Source organism: Budorcas taxicolor, chromosome 2, assembly GCF_023091745.1.
Source record: "Budorcas taxicolor isolate Tak-1 chromosome 2, Takin1.1, whole genome shotgun sequence".
Lineage (NCBI taxonomy): Eukaryota > Metazoa > Chordata > Mammalia > Artiodactyla > Bovidae > Budorcas > Budorcas taxicolor.
In genome coordinates, this window is record NC_068911.1 from 160,084,238 (window position 1) to 160,110,169 (window position 25,932).

Below are 25,932 nucleotides of genomic sequence, written 5' to 3' on the forward strand. Positions count from 1 at the left end.
GAGTTTATTGCACTGTTACTACTATTATTATTATGAATTCTTTTTTTTTCACTTTATGCATACAGTTTTAACTACAAAGTTCTTGTTGTAGTTCTTTAAACAAGTCAGTAAGCTAATGGGCCCCATGCAAAGTATGAAAAAATTTTTAAAAACTTTTATATTTCCATCTTGTTTTTTTTAATGCTCAATTCCACATAGTTCTGCAGCTTCTATTGACTTCAGAGGAAGTTCTGCTTTGGAAGGAGATGGTTAAGGAAATGAGCAGAAGGTCCATTGATCACTTCAGAAATACTAATAATCCTCAGTCCTTGGACTAAGGAAACATTTGTCTAAAAATCAATGCTGTCCTGAAATTTAGAGAAACAATGAAGTATTTTTTTGACGTATACATCCCAATGTACTTTGAAATAAATTTAGTCCACACGGCAAGCATTTTTAAAAAATGAAATAGACTAGAATAAAAAATATCAGAGTTGATCATATGTTGTAAGAAGTTACTCTTTTGTAAAACTTTAATTTCTTTTTTTTTAAACTTTAATTTCTATATACATACTCACACATATATAGATATGTATAGGTATATTTAAGAGTGTGTATATGATTTGGGCTACATCATAAAATGTATTTCTAAACGAAAGCCCATGAAATATGCACTGTCATGATACCAGGTTTAACTTTTAAATTTATCCATCCCGTATATCTACCTGCCATGTTTTTCTAACACATAAGCCTGTGAATTCAGGAAAATAAGGAAAGTATCATTTTAGTCAAAAAATAAGAAATTGAAGTAATTGTATTTGGCAAGTTACCATAAATAGCTATCTTTTTTTTTTCAATTTCATTTTCCTTTAAGACAGAATATTATGACACATACCAGGAAAAGGGAGATGGAGGAATTCCAGGCCTACCAGGGCCAAAGGGAGCTCGTGGCCCACAGGGTGAGAATAATTTTCTTCCTAAAGCATTTGCTGATCATCGTGTGTCTTTCATTCATGGCAAAATGTGTTTCAGGACATGTGTTTGTAGACCTAGAATTTGCAAGAGGAAAGGGGCAGTCTCCTAATGTTCATAGGTGGTGGTATTTTTTGATGTTTCCTAATTTTCATATTTTCCTAAAAAAATTCCTTAGGTGGTATATAGTAGACAGTAACTGCTTATCTTTTTGCATAATTTAGTATCTTTAAACATAACATTCATATCTGATAGGAAGACACTAACATAGCCAGAGGGCAGGGAGAGGGAGTGTCCAAAACCAGCAGTCCCAGAGGGATTACAGAAGAGAAAACGGAGCCCCGAACAGCTCTCATTTGAGCAAATCTACACAAATAGGGACAAGAAGGAACTGAAGCCCTTGGTTCCTGATTTCCAGGACCATGAATTAAAGTCACATTGACTTATATTCTGTCCCTTTTGATGTGTTGAGATGATCTTGGCTAATAAGCTCTTATATCTCACTGCACATTGAAATCCCCAAGAACTGCTGAATAAGAACCATGTCCCCATTTCTTCCCCACGATTCTGATGTAATTGCCTGGAGGAGGGCCCTGGATACTGGCAGGTCATAGAAGCTCCTTAGATTAATTCTAATGTGTAGCAGGCTTGAGAACCACTGATCCAGAAAAATGATTGCTATAAATAAGATTTCAAAGGAGAATTTTATTTAAATCTGTAGAAATTCTCATTGTTTTAAACAAATGGACAGATAATTATTAGACACAGGTTTAAAAAATCTGATACGCTCACTACAAATTACTAATATACGTCAAAGAGTTAGAACCCTACTCGGTGTTGTAGCTATAAGTGATCTGAGATGGATCCAGGCCAAACTTGAGGTTGTTGACAATTTCAGCTATTTGACCTTCTGGCCTCTGAATCATCCCAGAAAAGTGCCAAACACAGAAAAGCTCTTAGGAAATGTCTGTTGAGTTATCTGAAGATGATAAAGCACTATAATTTACTTTTTTAAAAAAAAGTATAGTTGATTTGCAATATTATATTGGTTTAAGGTGTACAACATAGTGATTCAATACTTTTGTAGGTTATACTCCATGTAAAGTTATTAAAAAATAATGGCTGTATTTCCCTGTGCTATACAATATGTCCTTATTGTTTGTGTATTTTATACATAGTAATTCTTGTCCCTTAATCCCCTACTCCGCCCCCTCCCTGTTTTTGAGTGTTAGACATCTAAGATGAACTTAGTTTCTTCTTCGCAGTTTGTCTAAACGACTGAACTTTTCTCATGCTTACTTATGTGAGAGTAGAGGCAAAGTATGAAAACTGTATTGGTAATTATCATTATATTGCCATCTAAGATTTCAACAACGGAAGGAGGGGATATTTCTATCTTTGTAAACAATTACGGTTATGTGTCCTCAGGTCCCAGTGGTCCCCCTGGAACCCCTGGAAGTCCTGGTATGTACGTGTTTCTCAGATACCAATACAAATACTATTAAAAGGAAAACATGCTGCTTTCTAATGAGTTTGCATTATTTACATAAGAGTGATGTTTCATTAATTGATATACAATTGTTTCCAACTTCATCATTAGCTTTCTGGGACCTTCAGGGGAAAAGGGAGGAAAACCGACACAAAGTGATATAAAAATGCTCTTTTTTACTTCTGAGCAGTTTTAACTACTACTGAGCTGCCCAGGTGGCACTAGTGGTAAAGAACCCGCCTGCCAACACAGGAGATGTAAGAGACGCCGGCTCAGTTCCTGGGCTGGGAAGATCCCCTGGAGGAGGGCATGGCAATCCACTCCAGTATTCTTCCCTGGAAAATTCCATGGACAGAGAAGCCTGGGGGCTACAGTCCACATGACTGCAGAGTCAGACACAACTGAAGAGACTTAGCACGCACGCATTTTTAACTGTCAGGCAGTGACTTCGGTGTGGGAGCAGGAGGCTTGAAACTCAGAAGAAGGCACAGAGAAAGAAAACCATTAATTTTGTGGCAATTAGGTTGGTTAAAGTGATAGTTTTCATAACATATCACAAGTTGCCTAAGGATACATAGATTACAGTTTTTGTATTTTAACATATATTGTTTGTGGTACATACAAAATTCTGTAAAGTGTAAAAATATTCATGAATCATTAGAGTGGTTGCCTCTTGAAAGAGGAAGAAGAATAGGGTCAAGGATGTTAATTAAGGATTAACCACAGCGGCCTCAATTTTAACTGGCATTCTGTAATGGGTCATCTTGTAAAAAGGAAACAAAGCAAGAACAAAATAGCAAAGATTTGATAAACCCTTGCATTGATTATATTTCATTTTTTCTCTATACTATGCTGTATATTTTAAAAATAATTTTGACAATGAATTAAGATTAAAGAGAGTTAAGGACTATATGTATATTATGATTTTATTGTAAAAGAAAAGAAAAAATGTATACATATAATGTGTACTTGCATATACATGGAAAAATATATACCAAACTCTTAACAGCAGGTATTTCTTGAAGGTGAAATGATGTAAATGGGGATTTTAGAGGTCTGACCCAATATTAAGAAAGAGCACCTTCCAGTAGTCTTCCAGGTGGCTCACTGGTAAAGAATCTGCCTGGAATGCAGGAGACACAGGAGATGTGGGTTTGATCCCTGGGTCAGGAAGATCCCCTGGAACAGGAAGTGGCAACCCACTCTACTATTCTTACCTGGAGAATTCCACAGACAGAGGAGGCTGGAGGGATACAGTCCATAGGATGGCAAAGAGTTGGACACAACTGAAGCTACTTAGCACACAGCACACAAGACAACTGGCAGAAATAAACTTCAAATCGGCTTCCCTGGTGGCTCAGTAGTAAAGAATCCTCCTGCCGATGCAGTAGATGTGGGTTCTATCCCTGGATCAGGAAGATCCCCTGGAGAAGGAAATGGTAACCCACTCCGTTATTCTTGCCTGGGACATCCTATGGACAGAGAGCCTGGTGGGCTATAGTCCACGGGGTTGCAAAAGAGTTGGACATGACTTAGCAACTAAACAACAACAACAAAAGTTCAATTACAGTTTTCTCTCTTTTTTTTATTTGAGACACTGAAAGATAGGCACCTTGCAATGGCGCCCCACTCCAGGACTCTTGCCTGGAAAATCCCATGGATGCAGGAGCCTAGAGGGCTGCAGTCCATGGGGTCGCTGAGAGTCGGACACGACTGAGCGACTTCACTTTCAGTTTTCACTTTCATGCATTGGAGAAGGAAACGGCAACCCACTCCAGTGTTCTTACCTGGAGAATCCCAGGGACGGGGGAGCCTGGTGGGCTGCCATCTATGGGGTCGCAGAGAGTCGGACACGACTGAAGCAACTTAGTAGCAGCAGCAGCAGCAGCAGCAGCAGTCTCTAAAAAAAAAAAATTACAAAATATTTAGCATGTATTGAGTAATTTCTCCTGAAATCCTTTTGAATCAAGAGACTACAGTGAATCCCAACTTCTGTTTCATTCCCTTGTAAAAAAGCATGTAAGTTACCTTGTGGGAATGGAGTGGTCTAAGCTCTGCTGTATTGTGATAGTTGAACCAGGTCACAGGTGAGGGAGGAAAGAAAATTCACTTTGTTTCATATGCTCTATATACTTTTCGATTGTACAGCGTTTACAAGACTATCTCACTTTTGCAATTGAAATGCATATGTTAATCAGGGGGAACTTTTTCAATACAATAAATGATTATTTTTTCCAAGGGTCATCAAGGCCTGGCCTCCGCGGAGCCCCTGGAGTACCCGGTGTGAAAGGAAGTAAAGGGGAGCAAGGGCCCCCAGGAAAGACTGCAGCAGGGCCTCCGGGGTTCCCCGGCCGTCCTGGTTCTCCAGGTCCTGTGGGGTTCCCGGGACCTCCAGGCCCACCAGGTAAAGATGCTTCATGGCGCCCTTCTGTGTGCAATGCCCAATGACAGAGGTGTCCCCACTGGGGCAATGAGCCTTACATGCAGCTTGGCCATCCATGTGGACCTTAGGTGTTATCCTTCCACTGGTGTTTCATTTTATTAGCTGCTGTGAAAGCATGACTGCTTGGCAAGATCAGCCCAGCAGTAGCCTGAAGACGGAGAGGGAGGCAGGGACAGAGGAGTGGAGCAGAGAAGGAGTAACTGTTATCACATTGGCCTAGGCCAAGTGCAACGTCTTGTTAGTCCCTGGAGACTATCTTCCAAGAAGCTGTATAACTTTGTCTCAGGATAAACTTTTCCTGGGGACCGAGAGGCCAAAGTTTCTCCAGGGATAGGACTAACACCCTACCACCACCACCGCCACCACCACCACCACACACACACACACACACACACACACACACACACACACTTCCAGACTCTTTTTCTATGGCTTCCAGGGCATCCCATGCCTTGGCATCAGCAGGAAAGCCCCAGAGCAGGAAACTACAGGTGAGCAACGTGAACCGAGGCAAGATGCTGCCAAGTGGATCAGAAACCACAGAGCTGCCGCCCAGAGGATGCAAAATGGTACCTGGAAGTTCTGATGAAGTTGTCCTTTTCTCCCCATCCTATGACAGAGCCACTTCACAATATGTGTCAGTTGATAGGAGTATAGAACCTCAAGAACATACAGATCACTCCATGTATTTTAAAATGCCTTTCCTGGCAAGTACCTAGGAGGTCTTGTTTTATACTCAGCCCTCCTACTAGCCTTAAGAATCTTCCAGAGATCTTTTTAAGAAACGAGGAATCATTATTTATAGACAATATTATTAAAACATAAAAAATTAAGAAAATAATCTGGAAAACTTAATAAAGAAATTTGGTTAAGTACCTAGTTATATGAGCAATATTAAAAAATAAATAAAGGGAGTTCCCTGGTGGTCTAGTGGTTAGGATTTGACGCTTTCACTGCTGTGGCCCAGAATCAATCCCTGCTCAGGAGAACTAGGATCTGATAAGCTGAACAGTCTAAATAAATAATAAATAAAAGCTTTCCTCTAGGCTAACAACCATCTGAGAAATTATCCTATTAATAGGCGTAATGTATAAGAACAAATCTGTTAAGTTAAGGAGTGAGTCTGGAAAACAAAGCAAAACTAAACTAAAATGCTTCGCTATGTGTCAGGACTCTTAGGCCTCTGGGTTTTTTTTCCAAATGTAGGTTTTGTGTCCTCATTTTATTGATGACAAGCCTGATGTGCATAACTCTTGAAGCCTGAAGCTCAGGAATGTTCAAGTCAGAATCTGGAACCCGGGGCACCTGCAATAGAACTGCATCCTTATTTAAAAAAAAAAAAAAATCTCATATGTGATGTGAAAGGAAAGCTGGTCAGTCTTTTCAGTTACAGATTACTTTCACAAGACTCAACTTGCAAAACAGAGATGGGAAAATGCATATAAAATAAAGACATTACTAAAACACTTGCTAATTGAAAAAAATACTTAAATTAGCTTTGGTGTTGTCTCTTTGCAGGTGGTATTGTTTTTCGCGAAGGTCCACCTGGAGTTGGTGGACTTCCAGGCCACATAGGGTCGCCAGGTATCCCAGGAGTCGGTGGACCCAAAGGTTAGTTCAGTCGGTGATGTTCGGTCAGAATGAGTCATTCTCATCACCTGTATCATCACTTATTTTATACTTCCCAGAGACAGTGACCCCAATTGCAGATAGTCACAGATGGCTTCTTTTCCAAAAGGATTACCTAATAGTATTTATTTCTCTGGAAATCAATCATTTATTTAGCCCCTGTGCAATAAATCATTGGCTGTTCCTAGCATGTGAGTTTTATCCCGCACTCAAGGAGAGAAAAACTGAGATAGTAAATGTTTGTTACTGGGCTCTTCGAATTTCCTTTCTATAATGCAAAAAAAAAAAAAACACCCCTCAGATACAATAAGCAGATATAATAGATGAATTATTTTTTATGACTATACATGTCCTAGATATGTATGAATGCATACATACTTTTCACTACATGAAAAAAATTAGATGTAATAAATAATCATGTGGTTGGAAAATTTCAGTCCTTTCTGAGGACTTGGTGTGGGTTTGTGAGTGGGGTTTTGAGTGACGCAAGTGTGTTCTCATTGCAGGGGAGCCAGGCCTCCTGTGCACACAGTGTCCTTGTGTCCCAGGGTCTCCAGGCCCCCCTGGATTGCCAGGGTTAGAAGGCGAAAAAGGATTCCAAGGTAGGACAGTTCCCAAGTGTCTTTGCAAGTACTAAAAGGCTCTGCTCACTGGACAGAAAAAAAAAAAGACATCCGATTGCTCAATGTCAGGATGTGGTCTACATGAATTTGGAGGGAAACCTTCAAAAACACACTCTGTTAACATAAAGAAAGCCAAAAACCCCATAAAACATGGCATTTCCCTCTATTGCATTTTAGTTGCTGACTACCTGAGACAAGCCTGAGCAGAAAGGATGGGGCAAAGAACAGGGGAAGTATTTTTCTGCAGCTGCTAGTTGGTACCCACGTCTCTGGGGGAAAATGGTAAAAAACCAAAAGGAAAAGAGGAGAGAAGGAACAAAAGGAAAGCTATCATAGTTTTCCTGCATCCCCAGAGTCATCTCTGACCCAAGGCTTGAGATGCAGGTGGGCAGCTCATTGCTGCTGCCCAGCCAGTTGCATTGCTATATTTTCCTTGGTTTCCTTATGTTTGAGGAACTACAGCTATAGCTTAAAGAAGATGCATAAATGGTAAAATTGTTTTGATTACTATAAAAGAATGCTCCTGACTCAAATCTTGCATAAAATAAAATATGATAAACATTTGTTAATAAACTGACCTTAGATCCATCCAAAAGACCCTCTACAGGGATCCTCTTTACTGAAATATTTAAATACCCAGAGGAACTATACAGTTGTACAGCAAAATGCAATTTAGCAACACATATCCAGAGCCTCAGAAAGGTTTTTACCTCTTCGGACCTGGAGGTACACTTTTAGGAATTTATTGTAAAGGAAATCATTGGTTAAATTTGTAGAACTAAATATGGGGTATTTATCATAGGACTGCTTACAACAGCTAAAATTGAATAAAACAATTCAAACATCTGAAAATAGAGACTTCCCTGGTGGTCCAGTGGTTATGACTTTGACTTCCAATTCAAGGGGTGAGTTTGATCCCTGGTCCAGGAGATAAGATCCCACGTGTATCTCAGGCAAAGAAGCCAAACATAAACCAGAAACAATATTGTAACAAATTCAATAAAGGCTTTAAAAATGGTCCATGTCAAAAAAAATCTTAAATGTCTAAAAATAGCTGTTTGCTGAATAAATGATCTGGCAACCCACTCCAGCATTCTTCCCTGGAGAATCCCATGGACAGAGGAGCCTGGTGGGCTGCAGCCCATGGGGTCACAAAGAGTCAGACACAACTGAGCAACTAAACACACACGTGCACACGCATATCCACACAATAAGCTACAGCCATTTAAAGTGAAGCTATAAATCCATATTTATTGACATATGCATGGTATGACACCAAAAAAGTATAGTATAAACCCCTATGCATTTACAGATATAAAATTTTATGAGTAATACACATGAAAATTTTAGTGAATATTATCTTCTGGTGGTAGATTTATGCATGATTCTTATTCTCTTCTTTCAGTATAATTTTTTTACCATGAACATCCATTACTTTTATCATTAGAAAACAATGTATTCCTTAAAATTATAAAGACAAGAATTTTAGGAAGCTAAAATTTGAGTACTTATTTTGAACATTAACTCTTTTTCCAGTTTTTTAACTCCCATTGTCATCCTCCACTGTGTGTTTTAAGATAGAAATTTTCTTTCTTCAGAAGAAAACACCCTATTTTCCTCACACACTGCATTACCCTGGCTACTCCAAGTTTGTGTTCAATGACTACTTAATAATTTACTGCTTTGCAGGAGAACCAGGGGCAGCTGGCATTAAAGGAAGCCCAGGGTCCCCAGGAAGTGCTGGTCTTCCAGGATTTCCAGTAAGATTTCATAGTTTTGAAGCTTTATTTAGGTTCAATTTGGAGCACTCTGGAGATAATGGTTGCTGTCCATACAGGTTTGGTGCCTCAGAAGGAAGCTTACTTAATAGTGAAGCACTTAGTTGATACTTTTGGATTGGATGAATTAATGAATGATGTGTGAATGAATGAGTGAATTCATGAATTTATCATCATTTCAAACGGTATCAGAGACAGAAAGTAGGTCAGTGGTTGCCTGAGGCTGAGGTTGGGAACAGGGATGGACAGCAAGTAGATCTGAGGGAATTTGGAGGGGTGATAGAAAAGTTTTAACACTGGATTGTGACGATCGCAACACAATGGGTAAATTTACTAAAAATCATTGAGTTGTAGTCTTACAAAGGATTCATTTTATGATATTTAAATTATACTTCAATATAATTGTTAACAAATTAAAATCAGAAAGTTATATTTGGATAAGTGCATTTAAATCAAATTATCCAGGGATACATATTTTGGGGCTTCCCTGGTGACTGAGACAGTGAAAGAATCTGCCTGCAATGTAGGAGACCTGGGTTTGATCCCTGGGTCAGGAAGATCCCTCAATAAAATCATTAAAAATTTAAAACCAGAAAGTAATATTTTGATAAATGTATTTGAATCAAATTATCCATGGATACATATTAAAATTTACCAGTATTCAAACATAATCTGACTTATGATAATAATGGCATCATATTGAATTATATTATTATAGACGTTGCATTGAAATATACTAACTGAATTTTTTTACGGTTTTGGAAGTAAAAATAAAGCTAAAAAGCTTGACATACTTGTGGGTCAAAGAAAGTGTCTGGAAAATAATTCATGTTCATTCAAATTGAAAAGTTCTTACTGACATTTTTTTAAGATTGATAAGAACAACTGTACCCAATGTAATGCAGACATTTCTGTACTATCCTAGGGATTCCCAGGTGCTCAGGGTCAGCCGGGACTTAAAGGAGAAAAAGGTGAAACATCTCAGCCAGAGGGACAAGTGGGTGCCCCAGGGGATCCGGGACTCAGAGGACATCCTGGAAGAAAGGGCTTGGATGGCATTCCTGGGACTCCGGGAGTGAAAGGATTACCAGGACCTAAAGGAGAACCGGTTGGTACCCAGCAACTTTTTCCAAATTACCTTCCTTCTAAATGAAGGGCTCTAAAGTTAAGACATCAGCTGATCTCGTTTCAAAAAATTATTGGTCTTTCAGCACAGTTCATCCCTCAAACCAGAGCAAATATTTATAGTATTTTGACAAAATAAATATGTAGCACTCAATATCTTTTTTTCTCAATAATTTTTCAGCCCAAATAAAATTCCACATTGACAATGATCTTGTCTCATACACAAGTAATAATTCCACATTTGTATCAAATGAGTTTATAGGGAAGTTCAGAAAATGATTAGTAACAGAAAGTTTTAGTCAGTATTTTGGGAACATTGTTCATTCTTTTAAGTAAAAATAAATGCCAAAAGGACAAAATATTTAGTGTAGTCAAAAAAATCTAAAGTGTTGTCATTTACAGTATTTAAGCTTGTATAAATCCTGTCTTTTCATGTATAGAATCTCTCACATGTTCAAGTGAGAAGTTCTTACTGAGCTTTATTTTTAAATGTCAATGAGGCAGAGGCTGACCACTTATCACATATATCTGAGAGGTTCACAAGGCATGCTACCCAGCATGTCCAAGGCTTATCAGTGTCATCCAATCAAAAGTGTTCTACCTTGAACAGGGAAACTTGGAAACAATTTAAAGCTTCAGAGATGTTATGGGGAGGGAGGTGGGAGGGGGGTTCATGTTTGGGAACACATGTAAGAATTAAAGATTTTAAAATTAAAAAAAAATGAAAAAAAAAATAAAGCTTCATTCACAAACCCTTTAATATGAGAATATGAATTGACTCCCCAAATGTAGAAATGATATGCAATCTTTCCTACATCTTTTTGTGTACAAAACCCTCTTTGGCCAGAGCAGCTAGCAGTGTCAGTGTTTCAGATTCATCTTTGGCAAACTGCCAGCTGTCCCTCCAAGGTGGTAGTTATGCTTAAAAAGAGCTGGAGTACAGAATTCTTTTGTTCTAGTCTTAATACAGTCCAAGAAAGTGAAAGTGATAGTCACTCATTTGTGTCCGACTCTTTGCGACCCTGTAGACTGTAGCCTGCCAGGCTCCTATGTCCATGGAATTCTCGAGGCAAGAATATTGAAGTGGGTTGGCGTTCCCTTCTCCAAGGGAATCTTCCCTTCCTGGGGATCAAACCTGGGTCTCCTGCACTGCAGCCAGATTATTTACCATCTGAGCCTGCAGGGAAGCCCAATACAGTCCATATCATGCTCCTATTTGCATCTCCCTATTTTTATTAGTTCTTATTATGTCCCAGAAAGTAAGGGAGTATCAAGGAGCTGTTTTGAGTCTTACACCCTGCCGTCATAAAAGAGGGACTACTTAGCCACCTGTTGACATTGAACAATGAAAGTCCAGTCAGATGGGCTTCCCTAGTGGCACAGAGGGTAAAGAATCTGCCTGCAATGTGGGAGACCTGGGTTTGATCCCTGGGTCAGGAAGATCCCCTGTGGAAGGGAATGGTTTCCCACTCCATTATTCCTGCCTGGAGAATCCCATGGACAGAGGAGCCTGGCAGGTTACAGTCCATGGGGTCGCAAAGATTCAGCCACAACTGAGTGACTAACACTTTCATTTTCACTTGGGGAGAAAGAGGAACTTTGGTTATTTTGTCAAATTCAACTTTAAAAGATACGACTCATTTTCAAAGCTAGAGATGATGAAATTAACAACAACAACAAAAGATTTAAGCAAAACTTAATACAGACTCAATATCTCCTCTGTAATGAAGAGACCTGGTGAAAACCAATCAAATGATGATTTGTTGTACTGGGCTTATTTTAGAAATGTGACATTAACATGAATGTCAACTCTGATGCCATTTGCATCGTTGGCCAATTTGAGCTGAGTTTTCTGGGCTGTTACATGCATAGCATCCCATTGTAGGACATCTCAAGTGGGACTTGAGAGAGTTAATGACATGTTGCTGGATCCCAAAAGGCAGGAAACAACAGACATCATTCAGTGCTTATTTTAGAAACAATGCCTTCAGTAACAACTGCCTTTTAATTCAGGATCTTCTCAATGATGACCTAACTGGTATTCATATTCTTGTGAGACTGCGTAAGGAGATACTGGAAGAATCACTATCCAAACATATTCCTATTGATACAGGCCCTGAGCGGTGAGAAGGGGGACCCAGGTCTTCCAGGGGATCCTGGTATCCCTGGGTCCCCAGGACCCATAGGACCGGCTGGACCATCAGACTATGGACCACAGGGAGAGCCTGGTCCAAAGGGAGCCCAAGGACTTCCTGGAGCCCCTGGACCACCTGGAGAAGCCGGTTGGTTAGTTTTCTTTCCAGTCCTGTTTTCCTGTGGAGTGGGTTGATGGTTCCTAGAGCTAGAGGGAATATAACTCCCCCAAGACTATGAATATATAGAAACTTACTTCTAATAAGAAGACTGTGTCAACTTGTAGACTCTGGGAAAGAACATGGAGGCTGTGGTAGAGAGCAACGTTACTGAGCAATGCTACTGGGCAACGCAGCTGAAATTTCCTAGGAATAGTCTATATCCATTCCTGATATAGATAAATGGAATGAATAGATCCTAAGAGATGAGTGGAAGTCAGTTATGACAAACAAAGGGGAGGCAGAAACCTGTAGGACTGACCTTGAGAAGCCTCTTCCTACCCCAGGGCCCACTCATGTCATTGCAATTTGTTCTTTTTGATCCATAACCTCATAAATGATTTATGAATAAAACTTCAAAATATCTAAGGCAAATGAAGAAAAGTTGTATTGATAATAGTCGTGAAGTGCCATTAACTTTGGGATCTATGTGTACTGAACATAGCTGTGATATTCAGGAAGGACTGGACCCTCATGTTCACCCATGGTGGAAAACATGGCTGAAAAGGAGAATTTCCTGTTACTGACAGTGTTAAGTAATGCTGCACTGGTAATTTTTTACTTCTAAAATCACTTTAGTGATTCAATACCAGTGGTCTCCAAATCTTTTCATAGCATCCCTCACCAGGAATAAAATTTTGAATGCAGTATCCCCTGTAGTACTCGCATACATTTATAGGTACATTCCTCGAACAACACTATATGGGAGTTAGGGGCACCAACACTACATGTGTATAACTTAGGGTTAGGTTTTCTGTGTGCAGCTCCTCCCTATCTGTGCAGTTCAGCCTAGCCTGTCGTATAGTACTCTAATATTTACTGTTGAAAAAAATCTGCCAGTAAGTGGGCCCTTGCAGTTCAAACCCATGTTGTTTAAGGGTCAACAGTACATTATAAATTGCATGCATGCATTTCTGTCCATACACATATGTAAAGCTTATTTTATGGTTATATGGTTATATGAGCTATAAGAGTATTTTCTCCTGCACCTTACTTTAAGGCTGATATTCTAATCCAAAGATTGGCACACTATAGCAGACCACAGTCTAAATCCAGCCCACCACCTACTTATGTATATAGTCTACAAACTAAGAGTAGTTTTTATATTTTCAATTTATTGGAAAAAATTTTTTGAATAATATTTTGTGACATGAAAATTATAGGCAATACAATAGACACTAAAAGTTGTATTTCCTATTAAGTTTTATTGGCACACAGATTGTTCCTCACTATTCTCACACTAGGAAAGCAGAGTTATTTCAACAGAGACACATCTGGACCATAAAGTCTAAATTATTTACCATCTGTCCCTTTAATGAATGTTTACCTTCTTCTAATGCATCTTCAAATCCTCCTCTGTTCTTTCAAAGGGAATTTTAATGAAGGACTCCATTGTCATAAAATATATTATCATCAAATTTGTCCCATCACATTACTATAAACATATTTTCTATAAATATATGAATATATGGGTTGTTCTAATGAGTAAAAATTGTTTTAATATTGGCCACTGTTTTCAAAGGGCTTATCTAGTAACTCAGCAGTAAAGAATCTGCCTGCAATGCGTGAGAATCAGGAGACCCAGGTTTGATTCCTGGGTTGGGAAGATCCCCTGGAGGAGGGCACGGCAACCCACTCCAGTATTTTTCCTGGGAAATGCCATGGGCAGAGGAGCCTGGCAGGCTATGGTCCTTGGGGTTGCAGAAAGTTAGACACAACTGAAGCAAGGACTTCACACACACACACACTTTGGTCAGAATGTTATCTCAAATCTTCACCTGGGAGGCAGTCATTATTTCTTCAACACATGAGGAACTCGGATTAGAAAACATGCCCAAGCTCACAGACCTTACAAAGAGCAGGGCCAAGATTCAAGCCCAGTTCAACTTGTCAAGCCTCAGTTTGTGCTTTATTCAGTAAACTATACTGTCTTCCTGTGAAAACTAGTCACCCAATAAGTAAATACCCTACCAGTACTCACTAGCAGTTAGGCTGAATTCCATATATCAATATTTTTTTTAGAATAGGTTCTCTTTTAATAGATCAGCATGTTGGACTATTAACTAAAACAAGGCTTAGCCAATAACAGATGCTTATAAATATTTGTCAGTTGAATAAGAGAGTTTCTATGAGCTGGTCATCTTTAAGCTAGGTTTGAAGCCTATGGAAGCAGAGATTATTTTTTAAATCCCTTGGGGTATGTTTATGAGTCCCTTATAATTATGTTTTTCCCTTCTGAACAAATAAAAACTTCAATATGCAAACCAATCTTATGATGTAAATTTTCTTAAGGTCCTGAGGGAGAAACTGGTGTTTCGACACCAGTCCCAGGGCCCCCAGGACCCCCTGGGCCTCCAGGCCGTGCTGGTCCCCGGGGTCCACCCGGTGAGTATCCCCTTTACCACGTCTGGTACATGGGAACAGATGGCACCCTGACTCTCCTGATTATAACTTTCCCATTAGAAGGAAAATAGATTCATTGGCTCCAATAAAGAGCTCAGGTCACAGGACAAACTAACAGACAGGAGACTTGCTGTTGTCCTTTGAGGTTATCTGGACTATTCCCATTAGTACTTCTGATTCCAAAAGAGAATCAGTACAATTCCTTAAGAGCGATTGGAGAGAAGAACAGACTTCCTGGATTTTTGGTGGAGGAGCAAGCAATGTGAACTGATGGTTGATTGGGACAGTTCCCATAGCTTCTTCATTTGAAAGCTTAATTTCTTGGCCAACATCATCTAAAACTTAACATTACATTCATGGTGGGGGGAGAGGGGCCTATAGTTCAAGATATAAAAAATAATTCATTTTAGAAGTAAAATTATATGTTCAAAATTATTGACAATATCATATATTAATGCATATATATGGAATCCAGAAAAACGGTACTGATGATCCTATTTGCAGGGCAGCAAAAGAGATGCAGACATAAAGGTCAGACTTTTGCACACGGTGGGGAGAGGAGAAGGTGGGATGATTTGAGAGAGTAGCATTGAAACATGTACATCATCATATGTAAATAGACAGCCAGTGGGAATTTGCTGTATGATGCAGGGAACCAAAGCCACTGCGCTGTGACAACCTAGAGGGGTCAGATGGGGTGGGGGGTGGGAGGGAGAGTTGAGAGGAAGGAGACATGTGTATACCTATGGCTGATTCATGCTGGTGTAAGGCAGAAACCACCACCCCAATTTATAAAGTAATTATCCTCCAATTAACAACAAACTTAAAAAAAATTATTTGTGCTTCCTAAAGATAAGCTCATTAGATAGGAATCGGTAGGAAGTTGGGGTTATTATTTCTTAATTTCCAAAAAGGTCTGGGACAATGCAGAAACAAACATCTTGTTTTATGGCAAGATACAGGGAAGGTGCCGACATGGATGTCTGTGTGTTTTCAAGGTATCCCTGGATCCACAGGAGAATGTGATCTGGGTCTCCCGGGGCCTGATGGTGAACCAGGAATTCCAGGAATTGGATTCCCTGGGCCTCCTGGACCGAAGGGTAAGTTTTCAAAAAATTTTAAACACATTGTGGATATTTATAAAATGTAAACACATGTAATGAATAGCATAGAAAATATCCATTAAATCCTTAAAAATTATGTTTTCCACTAGTTTTAAATGGGGAAAAAATCTTACAATAATTTTAAGCAAAAAGGGAAGAATTCACATGTTATGCAATCTCATCTCAATCATATTTTTTTAAATGCACAGAAAAAAACTGGAAGGAAGTTCACCAAAATGGTAACAATGATTCTTTTTGATTGTGGGATTGTAAGGAATTCTTTCTTCTTAGTAGATACCTGTACTTTGTCGTTGCTGTTGTTCAGTCACTCAGTCATGTCCAACTCTTTCAACCCCATGGACTGTAGCATGCCAGGCTTCCCTGTCCTTCACCATCTCCCAGAGTTTGCTCAAACTCATGTCCATTGAGTTGATGATGCCATCCAACCATCTCATCCTCTTTTGCCCCCATCTCCTCTTGCCCTCAATTTTTCCCAGTACCAGGGTCTTTTCTGATGAGTCAGTGCTCACATCAGACAGCCATGTAAAAATTCATTTGGCTGTATACTATATGTGAGATATACCTTTTTTAAAAGGCAGCCAAATTGTCAATTAGTATCAGTGGTTTAAACTAGAATTGCCAGAATTTAGTGGCTCTAAACAACAAAATTACAGATGGTAATTTTTTTAAACTGGGAACCAGTGCAGTCTAATTTGGAATTGACTTTTTTAGCAGTTGTCTTTCTCACTTTTCAAACTTTCATGAAAACACCTAAGGCTGCTTGCCTTGCAAAAGCACTTTAAGATGAGAGAGCTACTGCTTAGGCTCTTTTAAGACTTATAACCTTTATTATTTTTTCTCTAGGTGACCAAGGGTTTCCAGGAACCAAAGGATCACCAGGTTGTCCTGGAGAAATGGGAAAGCCAGGCTTACCTGGAAAGCCAGGCCTCCCAGGAATCAAGGTCTTGGAGAATTAAAATTAGGCTAATATGGGGGAGTAGAGGGGCAATTACAGTTGGCCAGTTTGTATGCCCCTGCCAGTCAGGATGCTCTGTAGGCAGAAATTATCAATGTATTTGTAGATGACCAAGATACTGGTTTTTTTAAGTTTCTTTAAATTATTCCTCCCCTTTAGAAGGGAGATGGAAGGCGTCAGAATACCAAGTTGCCTCTCTATTTCTTCCTTGATCTTCAGAAGCATTCAGAGTTCTTAAAATGGGAGAACTTTAGAAACAAACATGGATAGCTATGAGAAAAACTATCAAAAGGAGAGATATCTAGACTGTAGAAAATTCCAGAGTGTTCTTAAAAAGTGGAGGCCAGGAAGAATTAGTAAGCACAATTTTATTTTAAAAGTCAGCAACTAGAGTTGAAAAAGGGAAGTGGATGGAATGGTGGTGACTATGCAAAAAGGGGTGTAGAACCTCCATCTTGGAGATATTATTTTCAAGTAAATAAGCTCTAAAGACCAGTCTATAGTCAGTAAGGATTTGAAAGCATGATGCAGTGAAACTAACATCATTTTTGTGCTCTAGGGAGAGCCAGGACTAGCCATGCCTGGAGAACCCGGAGCACCAGGTTTGCCAGGAGAAAGAGGCAGCGCTGGGGAAAATGGAGAAATTGGACTCCCTGGACTTCCGGGTCTCCCTGGAGTTCCAGGGACTGGGGGGCTTGATGGACCACGAGGTACAATAGCAAGTATGGTTACCTTTTTCCACTGTGAGCTCAGCTACAATGCTGCCATTTGAGTGTGTAAGTGCTCTACAAGTGAAGAATTCTTCTCAAACAAGCTTCTAGCTCAATAAATAGAATGCGGGAGGCTTAATTATTTTTCCATTCAACTTTCCATTCCATTGCTGCCATACCTTTGTTCCCCCTTTCTTCCCTCCTTCCTTCTTTTCTTTTAACCAGTGTCCTCTGTATTAGACATAGGATTATGGTACTATCAATGGCACTAAAATATAAGTTCCATTCCGGGGGGAAAGTTATAGGAGAATGACTGGAATAGCAGTACTAAGACCCTGGGTTTGGCACCTTATTGTGTTTTGGACTCTCTTTTGCAGGGGATCCAGGGAAGCCCGGGCCACCTGGAGAAAGAGGACCCCCGGGAAGGTGCACAGAGGGCCCCAGGGGAGCTCAAGGACTTCCAGGCTTAAATGGATTGAAAGGGCAACAAGGTAGGGGAAGGCCCTTGAAACCAATCACCAGCTGGGCAAGTGACAGGAGACTCCTACTCTGAGCTTTGCTGCCTAACATGAGAACTGTCCAGGAACAAGTCCTGACCACTGTTCAGTGGGAAAAGTGATTTCAAAAACAGAAACCTGTTGTCATAGATTCATTGCAATGAATACCACCGATAGAGTAACAAACCTGAAGTTTCCTGAAGTTACAGTAAAATTGGTCTGTGTCTTGTATGCAAGAAAATATAAACACTGAAATTACATACAGATATATATTTACATATATACATATACATATAAACTCTCAAAAACGTTTTACCTTGAATACTTTCATACATATATTAAAGTGGTAAATCTATCCTAATTATTGAAACAGAGTGACTATATGCAAAGATATATGTTTACAAGTTACAAACTAGAACATATAGTCAGTTGCTTTACAAGCAACATGAAAGATAGAATATGAAAATAAATCTAATTATGAAGATTAGGTGGTCATGGAAATTTTATTTTTTTGGCTTCTTTCAACCAGATTTGTGAACTATTTTGGAGGGGAAAAAAAAAATCCTTTAGGACTCAGCTACCACACTTCTAATACGTTCACAAGCAAAATTTTAGCTAAAATGTAAATTGTTGTAGTGGTGCTATTACTGTTTCCAGAAGCATCTGAGACTTGCCAGATGAGCGGTTCAGTACCAATCCTGCAGGTTAAAGGTTGAGCCAGTGTCAGAAAGTGCATCCCAAGATGTGCCTGCAGGACTAGAGAACAAGTCTAAATTCTACACTATCATCACTTCATGAAGCACTGAAACAGAATCTTAAAGCCAGAAGGGATCTTCGAATTCTACAAAAGGGGACCTAAATCAATCAACTAAATCAATCAATTAGATAAGTGTGTGATTTGCTCAAATCACAGAGCTAAATATTTACAGCCATGAAATATATCTGGACTTGGTGGGGAAAGCAATTGTGTGTTCATTTTTTCATTCATTCATTTATATACAGGCAGAAGAGGTGAAACAGGGCCAAAGGGAGACCCAGGGATCCCGGGCTTGGATAGGTCAGGATTTCCTGGAGAACCTGGACTACCAGGAATGCCAGGTCACCAAGGGGAGATGGGACCACCTGGTCCAAAAGGATATCCAGGAAATCCAGGATTTTTAGGGCCACCAGGTACCCTTGCTTTTGTTATTCTTCTTCCCTCTTCTTCCACATTTTCCTTTTAAGTTACTGTTGTTTTGTCAGTCATGTTTCTACTTGTTTGCCTTAGCAGGAATAGAATGCTAGATTTCTAATTTAAAAAAATAGATGTGCAACAAGTAACAAAGGTTTACTATATAGCACAGGGAACTATACTTAATATCTTGTAATAACCGATAATGGGAAATAATCTCAAAAATAATATATATGTCTATGTATTACTGAATCACCTTGCTGTGCACCTGAAACATTGTGAGTCGACTATACTTCAATAATATATATATATAAAGAAAAAAATAAAAACTCACAATGACAAAAACAAGCAAAAAAAGACTTTAAGACCTGTAACAATAAAACTTCAAGGAGAAAAATAAAATTATAAATTCAATCTTTTCACTTCTTATAGATCTATTCAGACTTTTGATTTCTTCTTGAGTTAACTTTGGTAATCTGTGCCTCTCTAACAATTTGTCCTTTTTGTCTAAGTTATCTAATTTTGTGGCATATCATGGTTCATAGTATTCCCTTATATTTCATTTTATTTCATCACTTTTTATGGTTTGTATGTTTGGGGGAGAATGTTTCAACAGTCTTGTGGTGTAAGGACCTAGCTGATCTCTGCTCACAAGAAGAGCCCAGAACAGCACTGACATGTATGCACGACCATGTGTAAAATAGGGAGCTAGTGGGAAGTTGCAGCATAGCGCAGGGAGCTCGGCTCGGTGCTCTGTGACAACCTGGAGGGCTGGAATGTGGTGGAGTGGGAGGGAAGCTCTAAAGGGAGGGAATATGGTTTTTCCTGTGGTCATGTATGGATGTGAGAGTTGGACTGTGAAGAAGGCTGAGCGCCGAAGAATTGATGCTTTTGAACTGTGGTGTTGGAGAAGACCCTTGAGAGTCCCTTCGACTGCAAGGAGATCCAACCAGTCCATTCTGAAGGAGATCAGCCCTGGGATTTCTTTGGAAGGAATGATGCTAAAGCTGAAACTCCAGTACTTTGGCCACCTCATCCGAAGAGTTGACTCATTGGAAAAGACTCTGATGCTGGGAGGGATTGGGGGCAGGAGGAGAAGGGGACGACCGAGGATGAGATGGCTGGATGGCATCACTGACTCGATGGACGTGAGTCTGAGTGAACTCCGGGAGTTGGTGATGGACAGGGAGGCCTGGTGTGCTGCGGTACATGGGGTCGCAAAGAGTCGGACACGACTGAGCGACTGAACTGACTGACTGACTGATGTGTATACTTACAGCTGATTCCTTTTGTTGTGCAACAGAAACTAATATAACACTGTAAAACAATTATACTCAAATTTTAAAAAGTTTTAAAGAAATTGAAAAAGGACTCAATCTGCTAATTAACCTTTCATTTATACTACTGAGCCTCTAGTATATGCCATCACTGTTCCAGGCCCTAGAGACACATTGCTGAATAAGATTCCACCTCCGACAGTGGGGACACAATAACAAATACACTGAAGAAATAAATTCATCTAGAGACAAAGGCTGTGAAGGAAGTATGATAAGGGAATATAACAGAAAGTTATTGGTGAAGGGTTGGAAGGAGGAAAGTCTCCCGAACTTCAGCCACAGTCTCTCCTCACCCATAAGTTTGATATACTACCAATGACTTCTACATCTGTGATGTAAGAAAAAGGCCATTTCCTGACCCATCTCCTAGACTGTTATGATTCTTTTCCTATTTACCGAAACCGTTTTTTCAAGTCTCTTTCCTCTAAGTATACTTTATTTTATGGAGTATTTGCTTTTTTCATTATTTACAACGTGTGCTGCCTTGTGTTAATTTCTTTCCACAGGTGAAAAAGGAATGATGGGGATGATGGGGTTTCCAGGCAACATTGGTCCCCCAGGGCCTCCTGGGAACCCAGGCACCCCAGGACAGAGGGGTAAGTGATGGAGTATTTTCCAGCTATTAGAAGGTATGAACAATATTCATTTAATTAGTAGAAAAATAAATTATATTTTATTCTTTGAGGAGAAAGTATTTCTGAGGGAATTGTATATTTAATTTTGCAGATTTCTGTATTCCTTTCTCCGATTTGAATAGAGGCATATTTTTCTCCCTATAGGCTTTGACCACTACCCTCATGTGGCTGCCTGTTTGGGAGCAACCATTCATCAAGTTCTTAGCCCTATTAACCTTTTTTGGTTTATTTGTCTTGTTTTATGATAAGCACGGTTAGCTTTTGAATCCTCATGGACTTCTAAAGAATTAAGGAACTGATGCTGTTATTCCTGTCTTTTAGGGAGCTTTGGAATTCCAGGAGTAAAGGGCGCGAGAGGACCCCCAGGAGCCAGAGGGGAACAGGGAGAGAGAGGAGCTCCCGGGTCTCCTCAGATATTCCACTTAGTGGGGGACAAAGGGGAGCCAGGACTCAAAGGTAAAGACTTCTTTACATTTAGACCAGAACATCAGAGCTGATTCTGGGACTAAGAAATTATCCAGGAAAATCCCTTTAGTTGACATATGAGCACAGTGAGGACCAGGGTTTAATTTTGCACCCAAGCTCACAAAGCCAGTTGATGGCTGAGTTCCACTAGAACTGGGTTTTGTGTGCTTTAACAATAATACATCGCCTCTTTAATCATAACTTTTTATTTCTAAGTTAATTCTGCATTTCAGTCTGCTGTCTTTAAACTATCACTAGTCGATTTTTAGATTCTAAGCCTCAAGGCCCCCCCTTTGGCCAAGAATGGTGAAAAGGAAACCTTTAGAAAACTCAACATAAAAAAGTTCGCTGGCTGGAATAGAAACCTCCACTTCAAATTCTCTATTTGATCAACTGCCAGGATGAATTTTTCTGATTGCATCTAATAACTGCTTCTCATGCTCAGAGACCTTTAGAGAATCATTACTGAAGAGAAAATATGTTTTGATTATAAGTCAGTACCTTAAAAAGGCTGAGAATTGTTAGCTATAACTGTTAAGTTCAAATTCAAACCCATTCACATTATTTCAAATTATTTAAGCTCTTTGTATGACAGGTTTTGTTATATGATCAATGCAATCAATATTAAATCAAATTTTAAGAAAGTCTGCCTTGCAGTCTTCTTGATCAAATTGAGTAACTTTAGTAAAACAGAATTGCTGGGTAAAATTAAATGTTTGCAGATCAAACTTATATAGCAGGGAAGATAATGTGTTTGTAGTTGCAAAACCATATACAGTTTTGGGTAATTTGTAATCAATTTTGAGAAGTCAGATTGTATTCAACAAATATTTACTTGTTTTTCAGGTAGGGATTTACAGTCCAAGTACAGATTTGATTTTAAAATTTTGTATAGAATTCTGTAGAACAAGCTGGCAAGCTAAATAGCCATCTCTCCTAGAATTAGGAAGGACTTCACATAAGTGACTTCGACCAGTGTTCTGGAGAGTGATTGAATCCAACTGATTCTCTACCTTAAAAAAAAAATGGCTAAACATTGGAAAAAACTACAATCTTTTTTTCTATAAAGGAAAATGAGCAAGTCAAGGTCTTTGGGGTGTGTGCAAACTTTCTAAGTCACTTCAGTCATGCCTAACTCTAAGGTCTTTGGAATGGTCCCCCTCTAATCTGCTGTCAAAGAGATAGTTTAGTTCTAGGTGCATACAGAAGATTGTGTTGCATTTTTAGCAATGAAATAGAAAGTAGTATTAATTTTATAAAACTCCTCTAGAACTGGTCTAAGTCAAGATATAAAAAGAAAAAAAATACTGGCACAAATGTCCAGTCTAGATGATTTAAGTAGTGTTGCAAACATTTTGGGAAAAAAAATATGAATGGCATATCTGTGCCTGAATAAACTACAATTTGGCTTTAACATCATGAATGCACAATGGAAACTAATTTATAGTTAAAAAATTGTTTCTGTGAAATATAGAGGGACACATGTTATTTCTATGCTTCCAACAAAGTACAGTCGGAGAAGGCAATGGCACCCCACTCTAGTACTCTTGCCTGGAAAATCCCATGGACGGAGGAACCTGGTAGGCTGCAGCCCATGGGGTCGCTGAAGGTCGGGCACGACTGAGCGACTTCACTTTCACTTTTCCCTTTCCTGCACTGGAGAAGGAAATGGCAACCCACTCCACTGTTCTTGCCTGGAGAATCCCAGGGACGGGGGAGCTTGGTGGGCTGCCGTCTATGGGGTCGCACAGAGTCGGACACGACTGAAGTGACTTAGCAGTGACTTAGCAACAAAGTACAGTATACATGGAGGCTGTCCTGTATGTTTCCTTTTGGCTTTTCAAACACATAACCAAGGAGCAGAGCGTGAACAACAACAGCAAAAGATCATACTATCTAGGCCTCTCTAATTTCAATATGATTCATTTTTTTATCTGAATTTCTAACTTGAAGACATCCATTGCAAATAGTGGAAGAGCTATTAAGGGTACAGAAAAAGCAGTCTTCCTCTCCTTGAGGAGTCTGCATGGGAGATTTAGGCGTACGTACAAAGAGAAGGAGATGGCAACCCACTCCAGTATCCTTGCCTGGGGAATCCCATGGACAGAGGATCATGGTAGGCTACAGTCCCTGGGGTCACAAAGAGTAAGATATGACTTAGCAACTAAACAACAAAAAGAAAATGAATAATACAATAGAACTGTTGTGTTGCTTTTAGCAAAGACCTGTGAAGCCCCTTCCCACATGCAGGTACAATCCAAATTCCACAAATATTGACTCATTTAATTTTCACAACAACAGTACGAATAGATTGCTATCATCCCATTTTACAGATGGGAAATAGAAAGGTCAAATTACTCAGTGTCATTCTGATAGAAGTGCAGAGGTGGACCTCACTCTGATGTGGTTCCAAAGTCCATACTCATTGAGGGCGAATGGATACATGTGTACGTATGACTGGCTCCCTTCCCTGTTCACCTGAAACTGTCACAGCATTGTTTGTTAATCAGCTATACTCCAATACAAAATAAAAAGGTAAAAAGCAAAGTCTGTACTCAGCCTTCTCACTCTGCTGTCGGCTGGGTACCCAGACACTGAGCTCTGTGGGAGATGAACAAAGCAGAGAACACCTCAGATGGGGTAGTCAAAGAAGCCTCCATGGGCACAGGAAACTATATTCAATATCCTGTAATAAACTATAATGGAAAATAATATGAAAAAGAATATATGCATATAACTACTGAATTACTTTGTATACAACAGAAATAATACAACATGGTAAGTCAACTATACTTCAATAAAATAAAATTTTTTAAAAACCCTCCATGAAGGAGTATTTAAATTGTGAGTAGGTTTCAAATGAGCAAGGAATACTCCCCTTAGACCGGCATCCAAGTTTCTCTACCACTTGCCCTTCGCCTACCTCTCCAGCCACATAACATTTATCTACTCAACAATTATTTTTAGAACCTACTGACGGGGCATTTTACTCTGTCCTAAAGACAGAGCGGTAAACAAAGCAGTGCTAATATCCTGGTCATGAGGAAACTAACAGCTCAGTGGAGAAAAGTGGCAGTCATGTCTCTGAAATGATTTATATCCAGGACCAGGTAGTAAATATCTTAGGCTTTGTGGACCACCTGTGACCCTAGCTGCCTATTCTTCTTTGGTGTTTGTTTATTTACAACCCACATAAATGTGAAAGTCATCCTTGGATCTCCAGCCATAAAACATTAAGCCGAATTTGGCTGACAGGCAGTCGTTTGCCACCCCTTAAAAAACAAAGCAAATGAATAAACTAAATAATACGTATTTTAGGTTATGATAAAGGACACATATGGAAAAAAACGAAAGTTACAAAAGAAAAAATTCTCACCTCTTGCCACTCACCACCCCTTCACACATGTATTTTCTTGTCTGGGAATTCCTGCTCCATTGCATGCTTTCTCCATCCAGCTGGCTCCCGCTTGGTCTTCAAGATTGAGCTTAAAAATATCCCCTCTTCTTGGGACTTCCCTGGTGGTGCAGTGGTTAAGACTCTGTGCTCCCAATGCAGGAGGTCCAAGTTGGTTTCCTGGTTGGAGAACTAAGATCCTTCATGCCTCATGGTGCAGCCAAAAATAAAAACCGAATAAAAATTTTAAAATTCCCCCTCCTCAGAATTCTTACCTGTAGCACATTGTGCCCAACTCTGTTACAGAAACTCTCTCACTGCATGGTGATTTTTTATTTGGCTCTCTCCAATTAAATACTGAAAACTGGGACAAAGGGAATGTGATTTACTTATGTCTCCAGTACTCAAAACAGGACCTGTCTATTAACTAGTACTCAACCCATATGAGAATGAATGAATATGTAAGCAGGGAAACAGACAAAGGAAGTGACTCTGCGTGAGGAAAGGCATAAGCCAGGCCATGGACAGATTGTAGAGTGCTCTAAGCGCCATGAAGGGAACTCATCGTTTACTCTGTAGGCAAAAGAGAGGCAATGAATATTTTTTAGCAGGAGAATAATGTGATCAAATCCATGTTTTAGGAAAAGCAGGATGGTGTTGTGGGACTGGGTTCAGATCCCAGCATTACCACTAACTGATGTTGTAACTCTACATTAGTTGATTGACTTCTTAAGGAGTCTCAATTTTCTCATCTCACCACCCAGTCTGAAAAGGCTCAAGAATTCATTGAGATTGCTTGAAGGTTAAATCAGATAATTAAAAGAAAATAATGTCTTCCATAAACCAGTTACT

General features: G+C 39.5%; 1 protein-coding gene across 1 annotated transcript in view; it reads left to right on the forward strand.

Moving 5' to 3' along the window:
* Positions 1–25,932, forward strand: part of COL4A3 (collagen type IV alpha 3 chain) — a 155,351-nt gene that overhangs the window by 106,206 nt on the left and 23,213 nt on the right. Inside the window, exons 19-34 of the mRNA XM_052664371.1 lie at positions 854–938; positions 2,380–2,415; positions 4,680–4,844; positions 6,402–6,494; positions 7,019–7,114; positions 8,825–8,895; positions 9,839–10,021; positions 12,152–12,320; positions 14,682–14,774; positions 15,791–15,892; positions 16,760–16,857; positions 17,431–17,581; positions 17,959–18,072; positions 19,081–19,248; positions 21,093–21,182; positions 21,543–21,677. Coding sequence (XP_052520331.1) covers positions 854–938; positions 2,380–2,415; positions 4,680–4,844; positions 6,402–6,494; positions 7,019–7,114; positions 8,825–8,895; positions 9,839–10,021; positions 12,152–12,320; positions 14,682–14,774; positions 15,791–15,892; positions 16,760–16,857; positions 17,431–17,581; positions 17,959–18,072; positions 19,081–19,248; positions 21,093–21,182; positions 21,543–21,677 — 1,849 coding nt within the window. The remainder of the gene's footprint in view (positions 1–853; positions 939–2,379; positions 2,416–4,679; positions 4,845–6,401; positions 6,495–7,018; positions 7,115–8,824; positions 8,896–9,838; positions 10,022–12,151; positions 12,321–14,681; positions 14,775–15,790; positions 15,893–16,759; positions 16,858–17,430; positions 17,582–17,958; positions 18,073–19,080; positions 19,249–21,092; positions 21,183–21,542; positions 21,678–25,932) is intronic.